The 14,430-nt window shown below is 39.0% G+C and overlaps 1 protein-coding gene across 2 annotated transcripts; it reads right to left on the bottom strand.

Annotated features, from left to right (window-relative positions):
- Positions 1–3,521: 3,521 nt before the first annotated feature.
- TENT5C (terminal nucleotidyltransferase 5C) lies at positions 3,522–11,055 on the bottom strand. 2 transcript variants are annotated; one of them, XM_070741960.1, is made up of 2 exons: positions 10,964–11,055; positions 3,522–7,076 (listed from the first exon to the last, which is right to left on the bottom strand). In XM_070741960.1, the coding sequence occupies exon 2, from the start codon at positions 7,056–7,058 to the stop codon at positions 5,895–5,897; it is 1,164 nt and encodes a 387-aa protein (XP_070598061.1). In that variant the 5' UTR covers positions 7,059–7,076; positions 10,964–11,055; the 3' UTR covers positions 3,522–5,894. The 2 variants fall into 2 exon arrangements, with proteins under 2 accessions (XP_070598061.1, XP_070598060.1); XM_070741959.1 differs by having other exon boundaries at positions 10,895–11,029.
- Between the last annotated feature and the right edge of the window lie 3,375 nt (positions 11,056–14,430).

Genomic DNA, 14,430 nt, shown 5'->3' with positions numbered 1-14,430 from the left:
CTCCTACAGGTACAGTCAGGTACGCAGTACCAGTAACAAAATTTTGATCCCTCCCCCTTTTCCCTTCTGGGCTCTGGGTATGTTTTTCCTATCGCAGTAAATGAGGTTGAATGTGTATAATTTTAGAAGAGCTGTGTGTGCATGTGTGTGCGTGTACATACACTTTATATAGTAGCTAATCAGGGGTGGACTACTGCCCAGATGGGGGGCGGGACGCAGTGGGGTAGCGAAAATGGAGCTCCACCCCAGAGCACCCAATTTGCACTGAAAGATGTTGAAACAAAATGCATAAGCCACGCCCATAGTGTGGTAGTAAAAATTTTGGTAGCCCATCACTGGGGTAATCCCACTGTATTGTGAATGTACTTCAAATTATAAAAACAGCTCAAAACTAATCTCAGAATTAGATTCTATTATTGACATAGAAAGCCTAATTCCAAACCCCCAGTTCCCAACGTGAAGCCCATGCCCCACAGGGGAGGCAATTTCATTTTTAATGGGGGCAATTGGAACCTTGTTTAAACCTAGTTAATGGCCTTTTAGGCTTCCTCTGTATAAGTAGTTCACTTTTTGAATAATACGAATTATATGTCATGGGGGGGGGGGGAGGCCTCAGGATTTTAGAGATGCTTAGGTGGGGCATGTCCAAAAAAAGATTGGGAACCACTACTTTAAAGCCTAACTCTTAACCCTAACCCTTACAGCATGAGAAGCTGCTTATCATTACATTTAGTGACATAAATTTCTATATGCAATTAATACTAATTTCTAAAACTAATGCCAAATCCAGCCTGAAAATAGAAATCCAAGAATCACAATGCAGGCCCTAACTTAATTACATAGCGAATCAATCTTTGTTAACCTAAATGTTAGCTTGAATGGCAATTCTATCAATTCTACCTGAAGAGTAAAAACTCACCCCAATTGAGATTTCCCCTTCATGCCATACAATGACATTTAACCAGAGACCTCAAGGAACCCTAATTTATCCTTCCTTCATCCTGTTGCAAAATCGAAATGCTTTACTACAAAAGGGACCTAAGAAGAAAATCCAGAGGAAAAATGAAACCAAATCACCCTTAATGAGAAAACTCAAGTATAACATTTCTAAGAAATTTATATCCATCAATATAGCAATAGAATCTCTTTTACAAAATTCTCATTTTGTAGGCAATCCCCTTAAAGTATGAACAGTCCAGGGATCAATCACCAAATACTCCTGTGAGCTGGTCTGGCTCATAAAGCTGAGAGTCAAGGATCAGGAGCATAGGTCTGACAACAGCGGGTTATTTCCAGGCTGATGGCTATTCTGAAGAAGCTGCAAATGTAGTTCAGTTAGGGATGTTGGCATCCTTGCTTCTCAAAGAGGATCACTCTTTCCTGCCACCAATGCATCATCGCGGCTAAAAACACGACCAGGATCTGGATATCATCATCCCATCCGGAGATGGGATTCAGCTGGTTTGGACCAGTTTGGGAGAACCGTTAGTAGTGACCTGTAGTGACCCACCCAGGCTCAATCCCATCCTCTGTTACTGTGTTCTTGATGCTGCACAAGTGTGGGGATGGCACAAGCGAGCAAATTGTTATGTTGTTTGACATTGCACACATGTGTAGATGGTACATGCAAGTGAATTGCCATATTTTGTGACATCGCACGCATGTCACAGCATGTGAATCCCACCTGTGTTTACCTACACCTGCTTATGCTGATTAACTGCCTCACCAGCCTCATAAGGCCAACTGCCTGCTAACTCCTTGAAGGTAGCAATCCAGTGGATCAGGTCCTTCAGTCTGACTCATAGGTGTCACATAATCAGAGTAGATCATGACAATGGGAGGAAAGTATGTGTACAGATTGAAGGAACTGGGCAGGTTTGGCTTTTTAGGTATCTTCAGATACTTGAAAGGATGTAGCATTGAAAAATATCAGTAATTATTCTCTATCATTTTAGAGTGTAGTAGGGCAAAAGCAATAGATTTAAGTTAGAGAAAGAGTTTTCAATTAACTTTTTCAAATTCCTCTTAGTAAGGGATTGTGTTACTAGAATCTATTATCCAGAGCAGCTGTAAATTCCATTTCACTGGATATGTTGAAACAAAAATTAAACAGCCATTTATCTTTAACTTGGATTTTCTTTCACTGAGTATGGGGTTGAGTTCAACTGCTTAAATTGTCTTTCCAATTCTATGGATTAAATTAGCTCAAACTAGCACTAGTACTTATATATTTTTGTATCTTTTCTTTTCAGAACTGCAAAACAGTTCTATCCACTTTTTCAGAACACATTTTCTGCATAGGTAGGTTATGCTACATAGTTTTTAAGGAGTCCCTGGGAAGTGACATTTAAAATCATTACAGTTATGATTTGAAATAAAATCTACATTTATCTTAAGGTTTTCAAAGTAATTTTGTGAAATTTACAGACTGAAACTAACAGCTGTCAGAAACCAAAAGCCTGTTGACGCTGAAGCCTTGAGAACAAGTTACAGTATTCTGAAAGATCCCAATTTAATCTTTTAGCATCTATGTAGCCAAAATAGAAAATAACCTGAAATATGGTCAGTGCTTTAAAAAGACAAAAACATGGTTTTAAGACAATCTAGTTCTGTGAGTTGGAAATTCAAATCTAGGCCACTTAAGGGTTCAAATAATGTCTTCACTCTCAAAAATCTGTTCATAAGAAATGCCAATTTTCAAAACATATCATTATAGACTATTCATAAAAAGTATAAAAGGAAATAAATGGTGCCTGGATATTTTGAAGGAGAAAGAATTGGCAAGGCAAGTTTTGTCTATAGTCTTAAGGTAGACCTAGGTCATGTGTTAGGCAGACCTAACACAGGTTTCATCTGAAGTTAACTGCCTCTTCAAGGTATGGTAGGAAATGAAGACCAAGAAACTACTGTATTTTTTGGAGTATAAGACGCACTGGAGAAAAAGGCACACCTAAGTCTTAGGGGAGGAAAACAAGTGGGGGGTGGATTTCTGCCTCAGCCTACCAGCATCCTTAGCCTAGTCAGCTTCAACACATTAATTTGCTGGCTGTGAGTGTGTGTGTTGGGGCTGATAAGCAACTTCAATGGCACAGCCGATTGTCAGAGGGAGCTCCAGTGAGTAAAGGAGGTGAATCACCGAAGCGGTAAGACAAGGCAGCAGCTGTTCCAGGTTGCCATTTTGGGCTCTGCGCTTTGCGGTCTCAGTCTCCAAATGCTCTGTTTGAAAGCCGTTCCAGGCTGTGGGGATCACCAAAACCTCACCACCAATCATTGCCCCAAAATGTAATGTGACAGAGGCCAAAGAGGGGCTTGCAGAGGCCTAAAATGCGATATGGTTTCATGGACTCTATTGGCAAGAAACTGGTACTATGATAACTTTCAGGTCTGGCAGGATCCCAAGCGCTGGAGAGAATACTGAGTTATAATGGCTAGTTGGGACATTGGGAACAAATTGGGAAGTTCTTTGAAAGTCTCCCTCCTTTATGGAGTTTCAAAAGAAATTTAAAAAAAGACATACACCATTCAATTGACAAAAATATTTTACTTTAAGCTTTCAAGTTTAAGAAAATCAAAATCAGGGGCATGTCAACAGCCCTTTTCAAAGCTCTCATACTTATCTAGCAATTAACAATAGTTTTGCAATTTAAAGAAACACATACTTGGCAGAAATGCATACAAAATAAATTTCTACCAATGTAAAAAAACCATTTAGACATCATCTTTGCATTTCAAGCTTTGAATTAAATATTAAACAAAGTCTAAACTTCAGCTTGTTGTGCCTCCCCCTCCCCATTTTTTTGGATACCAATTTTATTTTACATTCCCCTCTCACCCATCAAACGTGCTTTTTACTGTTTAGCTTTGTTTCGGTTTTTGAATAATCCAGTGCAATTAATTTCAGCAATATTCAGGCAATTTGATATGGTCAAGCAAAGCATATAGCTTAACCACAGCAATTGAAATAGACTCAAGGTTTCTCTGCTTATCTGTTTGATTCAAGAAGGAATTCAACAAGGTGGTACCACTTTAGCACTTTCCACAGATAAGAATTTATCTCTAAGTTACAGAAGAAATGCTACTTTTAAAAAAGTTATCCTATTTTGAACATTTACTGAGATAAATTTAAGGATTTCTATTAGTTAGTAACAAGCATTTCCAAACATGTTTTTCTTTGTCATTGCCCTATTCTTACCCTTGTTTTCTTTTTTCGACATGTTATGCTTATGCTATAATACAAATACACCAATTTAATAAATAGCCCTTTGTGATAGAAAACCTGTAAAAAAAGCTCTATAGGCTGAAAACAATCTACGGTATCTTTGCTTTGTATTTAATATTCAATTTAGGAATTCCAGGTGTTTTGCTGAGATCTGGATTTGATAAATCTAAGCTAATCAACCATGAATTTCTTCAATAATGTAGCAAAGTATTCCTTATGGCTATTAACTTGCTGCCAAGAAAGTGCAATTGAGAAAAAATCCTGCACAAGTGTTTTGAGCCCTCTTCTTTATGAAAAAGATAGTGGAGCTGTCAAAGCATGCTTGACAGATTTCCTTCTTACAAAACCTTCATTTATTCACCAGCTGTGACCAAGGGCCATTTTTTCCTTTCTGTACCTTTGAACTTTTAAGAGGCTTCCTAAAAATCTACAAGTAGCAATAAACCCTGAATAACAAGAGTTAAGAAATTTATAACTGTTTTAAACTGAACTCATTTTTTTTCCAGAACTTGGAGTGTTAACTGGGTGCTAACTGAAATATTTTATTCTCAGGTAACTATTGAAACCATCATTTCTACTGCAGTTATTAATTGCTACCCTTACCACCCTCCAAAAATCTGGTTGCATATATTTATATTTTCTTCTGGTTTGCATTCATTTCTTGGGATTTTCATCCTGACTGAAGATATTTTTTAAACAAATCTATAGTTTCAATATAATTTTAGAAAAATACAAACTCCATATTCTGTATATGCCCAGCCAGTTTCAGGTGAAAATATGCATATCCATAAACCTCTATGTTTTCCAGTAATTGTTTCACTACCTAAAAAAGTACATAATTTTTTAATTGTACTATTAAGAAAAGGCAAATATCTTGCAAGAGTACTTTCCTGCTTCCTTCTTTGCTTGGAGGAAACAGACTGGAAGGAATCATGGAGCAGGCCTTCTGCTTTGGGATTACTACAAATCAAGAGCTCTCCATTGCTAATGCTGTCCTCCTAAAATGGTTTAGACTTTATTTGCCTCCATTGCTCTCACCTTCCTTCTTCAAGGGTAGTCTCAAAATATTTCTGAGGAACCTTGTGAGAAGAAGATATCATGAAAGCTACATATTCTGGAAGCCAATTCTGCCAGCACGAAGTTGCCAGTATCCAATTTCTTTAAACTAAAATGCATCAAATAGAATGTAAGGATTTTTCCTTTTTAAAGACAATTTCATTATTACTGCTATAGTGCCAGAAACTGATTAAGACTTTCAGGAAAATGGCTCTTATGCTACCTACATTAAACTGCTTCAATTCCATTCCTGAGTGGGGTTTTGATCAGCTAATTTGTGTGCTACAATATAGCTATTTTTCCTGCGCAAGAATACCAGATTAATCCTCATTACTTCCATTAAATTGGGAACAGAACTTGCAGACAATGAAACTTCAAAAAAAGTAAGATAGCATGGAAGCAATTAAGTATCTATTATTGTTCTGGTGTCACTGGACATCAACTTTCAGACTTTGGCTTTAAAAATTGCAGGCACACATTAGGACAGATAGAAAAGAGATTTTCTTTTATGAAAGGCAGTACTATTTTATGACCTAACTAAAGCTTGGTAACATTAGTCCTATTTAAGCAGCTAAGAAAACTACAGGAAAGGCTGAACAGAGGTGCTGAAGACAAGAAGTCAATTGCAAGGCAACCAGGTGGGACACACATGGCCGTAAATATCTGCAATGTAGTAGCTGCTGAAATTTGCATCACTAACATAGGGTGCTGGCTGGTAATAGCAAGTGACGTTATTAGCATTAGGGATGATGTTTTGCTCCACGAGAACTCTGAGGGCCAAAAGGGAGATCAAGTTCAGGGTCTGTCTACGTTCGTGCCCCATGAGACAGACAGTGCTCTCATTCACCACTTTCCGCAAGGTCATTAGGTAGTCGTATTTGCTTCTGTCCTCTTCCGCAAAGTGATTCTGCAGGTAGGTTTCCAATTTGCGCTGCTGTTCCAGAATATCTGGGAAGTCTATGAAGAACCTGGAGCACATGTAGCGCTCTAAGGTTTTGATTTCCTCTTTGTCCATGGGCTTGAAATCCCTCACAAGAAGGTTGCTGTACTTCAGGAGCCCGCCTCCCCTAATTTCCTCAGGGTTCTTAGTAGTTATCAGTCTGTTCTTAAGATGAAGAAAGGCTGCCTCAAAATCACCATACATACTTTCCCCAATGACAGTTGGATGGAAGTGCTCCAACATTGGATTTGCTGAGCACTTGTAATAAAAAAGCAGGGAGTCTAGTATGATTTGAAAAGAATCCACACTGAACTCAAATTGCCGCCGTATACGATCCACAAACTTGAGCTCTACATTTCTGCCATGCCTGTTATAGAGAGATATTAAGCTCCATCGGTCAATTTCATTGGATACCTTCACCAACTTTTCAATATATACTTCCTTAAGTGTCATGGGACTAATCCTGAGTTTGTTCACACCTTCAGGCAAAAAATTTAAAAGGGACTGCAGCACCACTTCTTTGACCAGCTGGAACTCAGTCTCGCTTGGGAGGGACACCTGAAAAACAAGGTCTAAGTCTTTACAACCCAGCCCGTTATCTTTAACCAAGACATGACCAGCCGCAGAACCATTCAGTCGAACATCGTGCACGAGAATATTTACTTCTTCTAGCCTGCTCCGAACAGTTTGAATGATCTTCTTCAAGGTTATCTTCAGAGTTGGAAAATTGCCCCGTCCATGAATTGGCACCACTTCTGACAGGATCTCATCTAAGCGACTGACCTGTTCCCAGCTTAGTACACTGCAAGATGTGGAGCCAGCCTTTGGTTTCTTGTCTGCCATTGTAGATTAGTGCTTGAACTAGAAGGGAAGAGAATAATGAAGTAAGATACTTTACATCTTTTTAGTACAGTTAAGCAAATTTGAGGTCTTACAATCGATTGGGAATGTTCTTCATGGAAAGGAGTAACAATATGGATGAAACAAGCATTTTACATTTGCTATAGTCTAAACTGGTCCACCAATTCTTTACACTCAATTCATTACAATTGTGGGGGTTTTTTGCACATTAGTTTCTCCAGCGACTTCACTATTTCTCAGAATGCCTGAAATTTTCACACATTGTTTTTGTTGACCATCAAGAGAAAACCATCAAGAGAAAACTTTGCACCTGAGATACTTCTGCTCTTATTTGTTAGATCAAAATTTATATGAATATATTAAAAACTATTTTTCTATTTCCCCCCTACTCATGGCAGCCTTTTTGCCCCTAGCCAGTTAGTCTGGGGACCTCTCATCCTACCTTGATACAAGGCATGGCTGGGAAAGGTTATATCAGACCTTTTCATGAACAGAATTTAATTCATGATAAGTTGCCTCTGTTAATGTTTGATTACCCCCTTTATCTGTATACCAACAATTTGATTTCTTTGGAAATGAGACATGCACACAAATATGTTTGTATCCCTCTTCTCTACCAGTACCTTTGTTTTCAAAAGACTATCCTTGGAGGAAAAATAATTTTGTTATTACTGTTAGAATATTGAGAACCAGAAACTGCAAATCCCAGGGCGGTGCCAGCTAATTTCAGCATGCATCAAGTGCATAGACAAAAGACCCACTTTCTGTTGAAACCGAGAGACATTTGTCCCATGTCTGCTCTTCTGCCACATTACTTCAGCACCAGTAGCAGAGGAATGCAGCACATACCGTACGGTATTCACTGAAGTCATGCTGCCTACATGTGCCCCTTCTGGTCTTCTCTCCACTTACTAGTCAAAGCAATTCTCAAAGTGGGCATCAGCTGGCTGGTGGCAAGAAGAGCAAATTCCAGCAATAAAACTTGGCTAAATGAAAAGCAATGTGTCAGGAAAGGTGCTATTTGTATGCTGTTCCCTTAGGAAAGAGATATTTTCTTATTTAGAAGCCTGGATAAAAAACAAATGTCTAGTACCTCCTTAGCAGAATTCCTTAGATCCATAGAAGTTGGCTCTTCTATGGCATGTGGACTTCAACTCCCAGAATTCCTGAGCTAGCATGGATTGTCTCAGGAATTCTGGGAGTTGAAGTCCACAAATCATAGAAGGGCCAACTTTGCCAACCCCTGCCTTAGATTAAATATGAAAGTGCCATTATATTCCCCATTATGTGTGGCCTAAGTAGGCCAAATAGCTTGGAATATCAAGTAACAGACTTCCAATGGGTCCCAGTGAAACCCTAGATATGTTGCCCCTCAAAAATCATATAGGAAAATCAACTTAATATAGTCAAGGCAGCATGAGAAAACTAAATATGGAAAGCAGCAACAGGAGTTAAAACATTTGAAATTGCTTAGGAAATATTATTTGAATAGCCCGTTTATATAAGAAACACATCAATGATGTACTATATAATTCAAAGGATTATTATAAAATAGATCAATTAAATAAAGTATTTTTCAGGAATCTCTATGATGAGCAGCAATGTCGAGACATCACTTCAATGTACAAACCTATTTTTAGGCTGTATATCCATCAAGGCTACTATTATATTACTAGCTGGTAGTATTTCCACAGAGGCTTATACTGAAGTTTTTCTCAAAACTGCTAAACAAGATTGCTTTAATCTGGAGTTACAAAAATCACCGGAGTCATTCACATAAAAGGCATACGGTATGTTTATTTTGTGAAGCACATTCTTTCTGGTAAAACCGATTGGATTGAAATTAATGCTTACTAGAATCATTTTGCTCTTCAGCTTTCCTAGAAAGCTAATCTGCAATGCTGGGATGTCAATGGCAATGCAGACGGAAGAAAATGTGATAAAGATGGCCTGCTCTATTTCCGAGAAGAGCCTCTGCTGGATCTTTCTGCTTTCTATTTACAGAATGCTCAATTTGAATCCAACCCATTCATCTGAAGCAGCCTAATTACAAGGTATTTTTCATGCAGGAGTCATCCTGCCTCATTCACAGAACGTTAAAGGTGCCCTGGAAGCAAGAGTAACTACTACCATCTATTTTTTTAAGCTACTACATATGGCAAAAGAAAAGGAAAAATACATTAGATATGATGACGAGGCAGAGTTTTATAAAACTTGGCAAAAGGTTTATTGTTGGTGGAATAAAAGAAATGCTTAATGATGTTGAAACATAGAGTTTTAATAGTTAAATGTATTAGATATAGAATAGATTACATAAAGAAATTTTATAGAGATGTTTACTTTTCTGAATAGATCTAAATTATAATCAACTTTTCCTTTCTGTATTAAGATGACTTCTATACTGAGCAGAGCAATTGTAGCTCCTTTTTATGTTAGATGTTATGTTTTGTTTATTTTATGTCTGTCTGTCTTGTAATGTCTTATTATTTTGAAAATAATAAAAATATTTTTAAAAAAAGAAAAGGAAAAATACAATAGTTGCATGATAAAATAGCTGCTGGAGCTGCCCATCTCAAAGCACCCTTCATTACAGACATCTGGCATTGATTGGGAAACCTGAAGTTCACATATTAGGGGTTGCCTCCATTAGAAAAGGCTGCTGTAGAAGACATCTGTATACTACTGTTTTCTAGGTTCATGTTTCACAAGGCCAGAATCTTATGCAGGATACAACATGGACACAAGAGCCCTCTTGATCTCTGAATGCTTGGAAAATGGAAGGCTATTGAAAAAACAGCCGAGAGCAGGCAAGTAATTAGACTTGTGTCTATACTAGCTTGAAAGGACTCAAAAAGTAGCTGTTTCTGATAAACCAAGCTGAGAAAGTAGCTGTTTCTGATAAACCAAGCTGAGAAAGTAGCTGTTTCTGATAAACCAAGCTGAGAAAGTAACACTCATCAGATCAAGAGGAGTAGGACATCACCAAATAGGTGAACAACAACAAAAGTTAACTTATCACTGAAGCCCATGGTATTTCAGCAACAGGTGTGGCTGTTAACACCCACTTAGTAACTGGCTTCTGACAGAAACATCCAGCTGCCTCAGTTCTCCCCAGGGAAATTGGCGTAAACAGTCATTTTAGGCATCCATCTCTCTCTCTCTCTCTCTCTCTGTGTGTGTGTCCCTCTCTTACTTAGAAGCCAAGGAAAAACCATTCAAAGCCATTCTCCTTGGGAAGATCTACCAGTTACTAAGTTATTTATTTATTTAATTTTTTAAATAATCACGCAGGTTAAAAAAAACTACGTCTCCTAAATCAAGGTTTTCCAACCTTGGCAACTTGAACATATTTGGACTTCAACTCCCAGCATTCGCTGGCTGGGGAATTCTGGGAGTTGAAGTCCAAATATCTTCAAGTTGCCACGGTTGGGAAACACTGCCCTAAATCATCCCAGAGCCTGCATCTGCGCTTCAACGCCGCTCAACCCACGCAGCTCCAGCGCATTTCATAGAGAGATGCGCGCTACCTTTCCGGGCGCACCAAGACCCGCCACGGGTTGTGGCAAGACGCGCGACCCGCCTGGCCCAGAGGTCGAACCCGAAACGGGACGAAGCCTAAAAAGTGGCTTGAGGGAGTCAGAACCACGCGTTGCACTCCAAGGTTGGCCAAGGAAAGAGCCCGTTTGTCGCCCCCACCCCCATTGTGGTGCCAGAGCAAATGCTTGTTTGTTTGTTGGGCTTTAAAAGTCTTTCCGCTCGCGGGGTTGGTGGGGGGCGCTCAGGTCTAAACACCCCCCCTCAGCATTTTGCACACAAACCTCCGTTTTCCAACTAAGTCGGTGAGCGGGGAGGGCGCAGGGAGCCTCCGAGACGCTTGCACCCTTCACCTGCGTTCGCAGCTCGGCCGTTCCGGTCTCTTCCTGCAGCTTAGCATGATTTCTTCCCCCCTCTCTGGCGGATTCATTTATAAGCTCCGCCCTCGGACCAGGCCACGCCCATTCGGGCGGGGCAGCGAAAGCGCTTTTGTCTCCCGCGGCGGTCTAAGAGTTGAAACCAGGTTTTAGCGAGCCGGGTGGGGATGACTAAAAACGGTGAAAATTGGAATAGCAATAACATTTGGCATTTAGACTTATGTTCCGCTTCACGGTGCTTTACAAGCGGTTTACAGAGAGTCAGCATATTGCCACCAACGATCTGGATCCTCATTTTACCCATCTTGGAAGGATGGAAAGTTGAGTAAACCTTGAGCCTGGTGAGATTCGATCTGCCAAAATGCTGGCAGCCGGTGCACTCTAACCACTGCACAGGCTTTTAATAGGTAAACCTCGTCTTCTTTAAAAAATAAATAAGTTGCTGTCTTAGAACTCACGCCCCAGAGATACTGCAAGAATTGGGTCCTTTCATGAACCGAGATAGAAACTAATTTTTTTCAGGGCCTAAAAGGTTCTCTTCTGATTTTTGTTCCCCAGCATTGGGATTTCTTCAGAAACTTAGCTCCTTCGTCATATTTACCGTAGGAAACAATGTGGCCAGATACCTATGTGCCTAATGGGTTCCTGTATCATTGAATAGCAGTTCATCAAATAAACCACAGTTCACATCTGCTATGTAATGGTTTGCAAACCATAATTTGGCTTGTTTGAGAGTGTACTACATGTGGAAAGCCAAATGTACCTTCTCCATTGGGAGAAATAAGCACAAGTGCCTCTGGATTGATTAGGATCCAGCTGGAGTTCAGCACAACCAGATACATCAGAATGGACATAGATCCAGTTAAATGGTGAGTGCTAATTCCTACTTAAAACTAGATTAGGTAAGGCAGTTAATGATAGGGGGATATGAATTATACTGGCTGTGGTGGTGTACAAGTTTTTGAGGGGGAAGGCCATCTCTAACATTTAGAATAATAGTACATTTGTCCAAGTTTTCTGATCCTGAGCCGGGTCCGTTACTGAAAGAGCTAATTGAAGCAAACAGATCCCATGGTTGCAAGGTTAGAACTGTTTTTGAGAGGTCAAACTCCCACAGTAAAACCTACTTGTGGGATTCAGAGTTCACTGCCTCAAAGCGGAAACCCATTTCACAGAAAGGGAGAAAGAAGTTTTTAAAAAAGATAAACATTGAAAATAGTTCATAAAGGGCCCCTTTGGACCCCCCAGATTTGGCTAGTTCAACAGGCATTTATTATGCAGGAAAGGCAAACAGGAAAGTAATTTCAAGATAGTGAGGAACTTAGGAGGTTTGATCATTCATTAAACCATTATTTTTATACTTTATACTTTTACAAGTACTGTACTGTATATTTTTTATAACTTAAAGCTCATTTCACAGAAACCCAATCATTTAAAGAATTGAAAACACAAAATAGTACATGGAATAAAGAAATAACAAGGCTTAAGGAGTGGCTTTTCCACAATCAAATCATTTCTGTATTCATAAAAGGCTAAATAAAAGAAACTGAGATTTTTAAAAATGGATGGGGGTAGAAATAAAGAACTCTAGAATAAACTCAATACAAGCCTGGAGGCTTCTGAAGATTTGAGTTCTTCAGAAAATTTCATGATCAGAGCCTCTTGGATAAAATTTATAAGAAGAGTAAAGCTAGAGTAAGAGAGTCAACAGCCAAGCTGTTTTCTTCTTGCCTTAAAGAGATTTTGCCGTTTACTTCGGTTTGATGCATATTTAATGCTGCAAAATCTGTACATTTGAGTAGTCCAGCAAAAAGATATAAGCCTAGGAAAATAGGGTGATTGATGTTAAACAGTACAATTTTAGAGAAATGATTATGAAGTGGGGCTATGAAAAATCTAATGGGCAGAACAGTTTCTGGGGGTGAAAAAGAAGTAGATTCTTCTATCACTGCTTTGAACTAGGCCAATTAAAATGCGCTGAGCTGAACATGAGGAAGACGGGGAGAACAGTTTTAGATATTTGCATGGAAGCAAGAACAGAACAAAGACCTAAAACGTGAATCGTTTTACAAAAATGACAGAAGTACAGGGGGTTGTGGATGAAACTGAGAAAAAAGTTTATTTTGGACGCTTCTGAGCAAACTCATGAAACTGAACCCGTAGTTGCTGGAACAGGTGTTGAACAAAATAAAACCAGAAAGTATGTTTCTGTGAAAAGACTGGTGGCTTTATCACCAGCATGGGCTGTTAACCACTTATAACCCATTCTGTCCTTTGAAAGTAGAATGGAGATTTCAGTTCAAAGCTAGACCAAGATTCAAGGTTCTCTCTTCTAATGCATGAAAAGGTTAACCCTTTTGCTCCTTAATCTTCCCATTCAAGAGCTTTTAAAAATGACTTGTTTTTGGTCCTTAGCTCTCCAAGATCCCATATTGTAAAAACTCAAAATTGTTGGCCCTACTTACATGGGGTGGGTGGGGGTGGGGGCTGTTGAAATATCTTGTGGCCTGGAGATTGCTCATTTTGTATTAAGTTATCACTGTTGTTTAATTCTGGTTTACATTAAAATATTGTCCTTTGTAAATCACAATAAACAAACCCTAACCTAAACCCGTGATTAACTATTCTTAGTTCATTTTGAAATTGAAGATCTTTCAATCATATTTGATCGCAATCCATTCCACTTAACTTAAACCAGCACATAATGATATCAGTTTTAATTAATGATTATTCTTTCATTCACTGCCCAAGTAACACTCTGGAAGATTGATTGGTGTTTTAAAAGACTAGACTTTTCCACTAGCCTTAGATTAAACTGCTGAGTACCGTATTTCCTAATGCATAATGTGTCATGGACTCAATACTAGGAAAGTAGATGTGATCAAAGATGGCAATACATGGAGTTAAAGTTGAACTATGGAATCCTTGTGCTCTCTGATCTTGGTTGTTTGCTGGCTTGTTTCATTATATAACTAGGTAAATCTGAGGTAATCTCATTAGTGCTATGAGTGTGGGGTTTGCTCCGTTTTATGTAGGATAGCTTGGTCTGCCAGTGTTGGTAGAGGTATAGTTTCCTTCTTGGCAGTTCCTGGAGTAAACTATTGTCTATTGATGAATTATTATTGATCTATTGATAATCTATTGATCTATTAATGACTGGTGGCATAGTGATTAAACTGCAGTATTGCAAGCAAACTCTGCCCACAGCCTGGAGTTTGATCATGATGTGGTTCAAAGTTGACTCAGTCTTCCATCCTTCTGAGTTTAGTAAAATCGACCCAGATTGTTGGGGGCAATATGTAAAATATTTCTTATTTATACAATGCCTATAGAGTACTGTAAAATACCATGGGGCTGTAAATAAGCATAAATGCTATTGCAAATGCTATTGCTAAAACTTGATGAGATGGTGTACAAAAAGTGACTCTGGCATTTGGGCAATC

This window comes from Erythrolamprus reginae, chromosome 2 (assembly GCF_031021105.1).
Source record: "Erythrolamprus reginae isolate rEryReg1 chromosome 2, rEryReg1.hap1, whole genome shotgun sequence".
Classification (NCBI taxonomy): domain Eukaryota; kingdom Metazoa; phylum Chordata; class Lepidosauria; order Squamata; family Dipsadidae; genus Erythrolamprus; species Erythrolamprus reginae.
This window is presented reverse-complemented; position numbering and strand designations above follow the sequence as displayed.

Coding starts and splice junctions, on each gene's coding strand:
- TENT5C (XM_070741960.1), bottom strand. CDS start 7,058: ATGGCAGACAAGAAACCAAAGGCTGGCTCCACATCTTGCAGTGTACTA.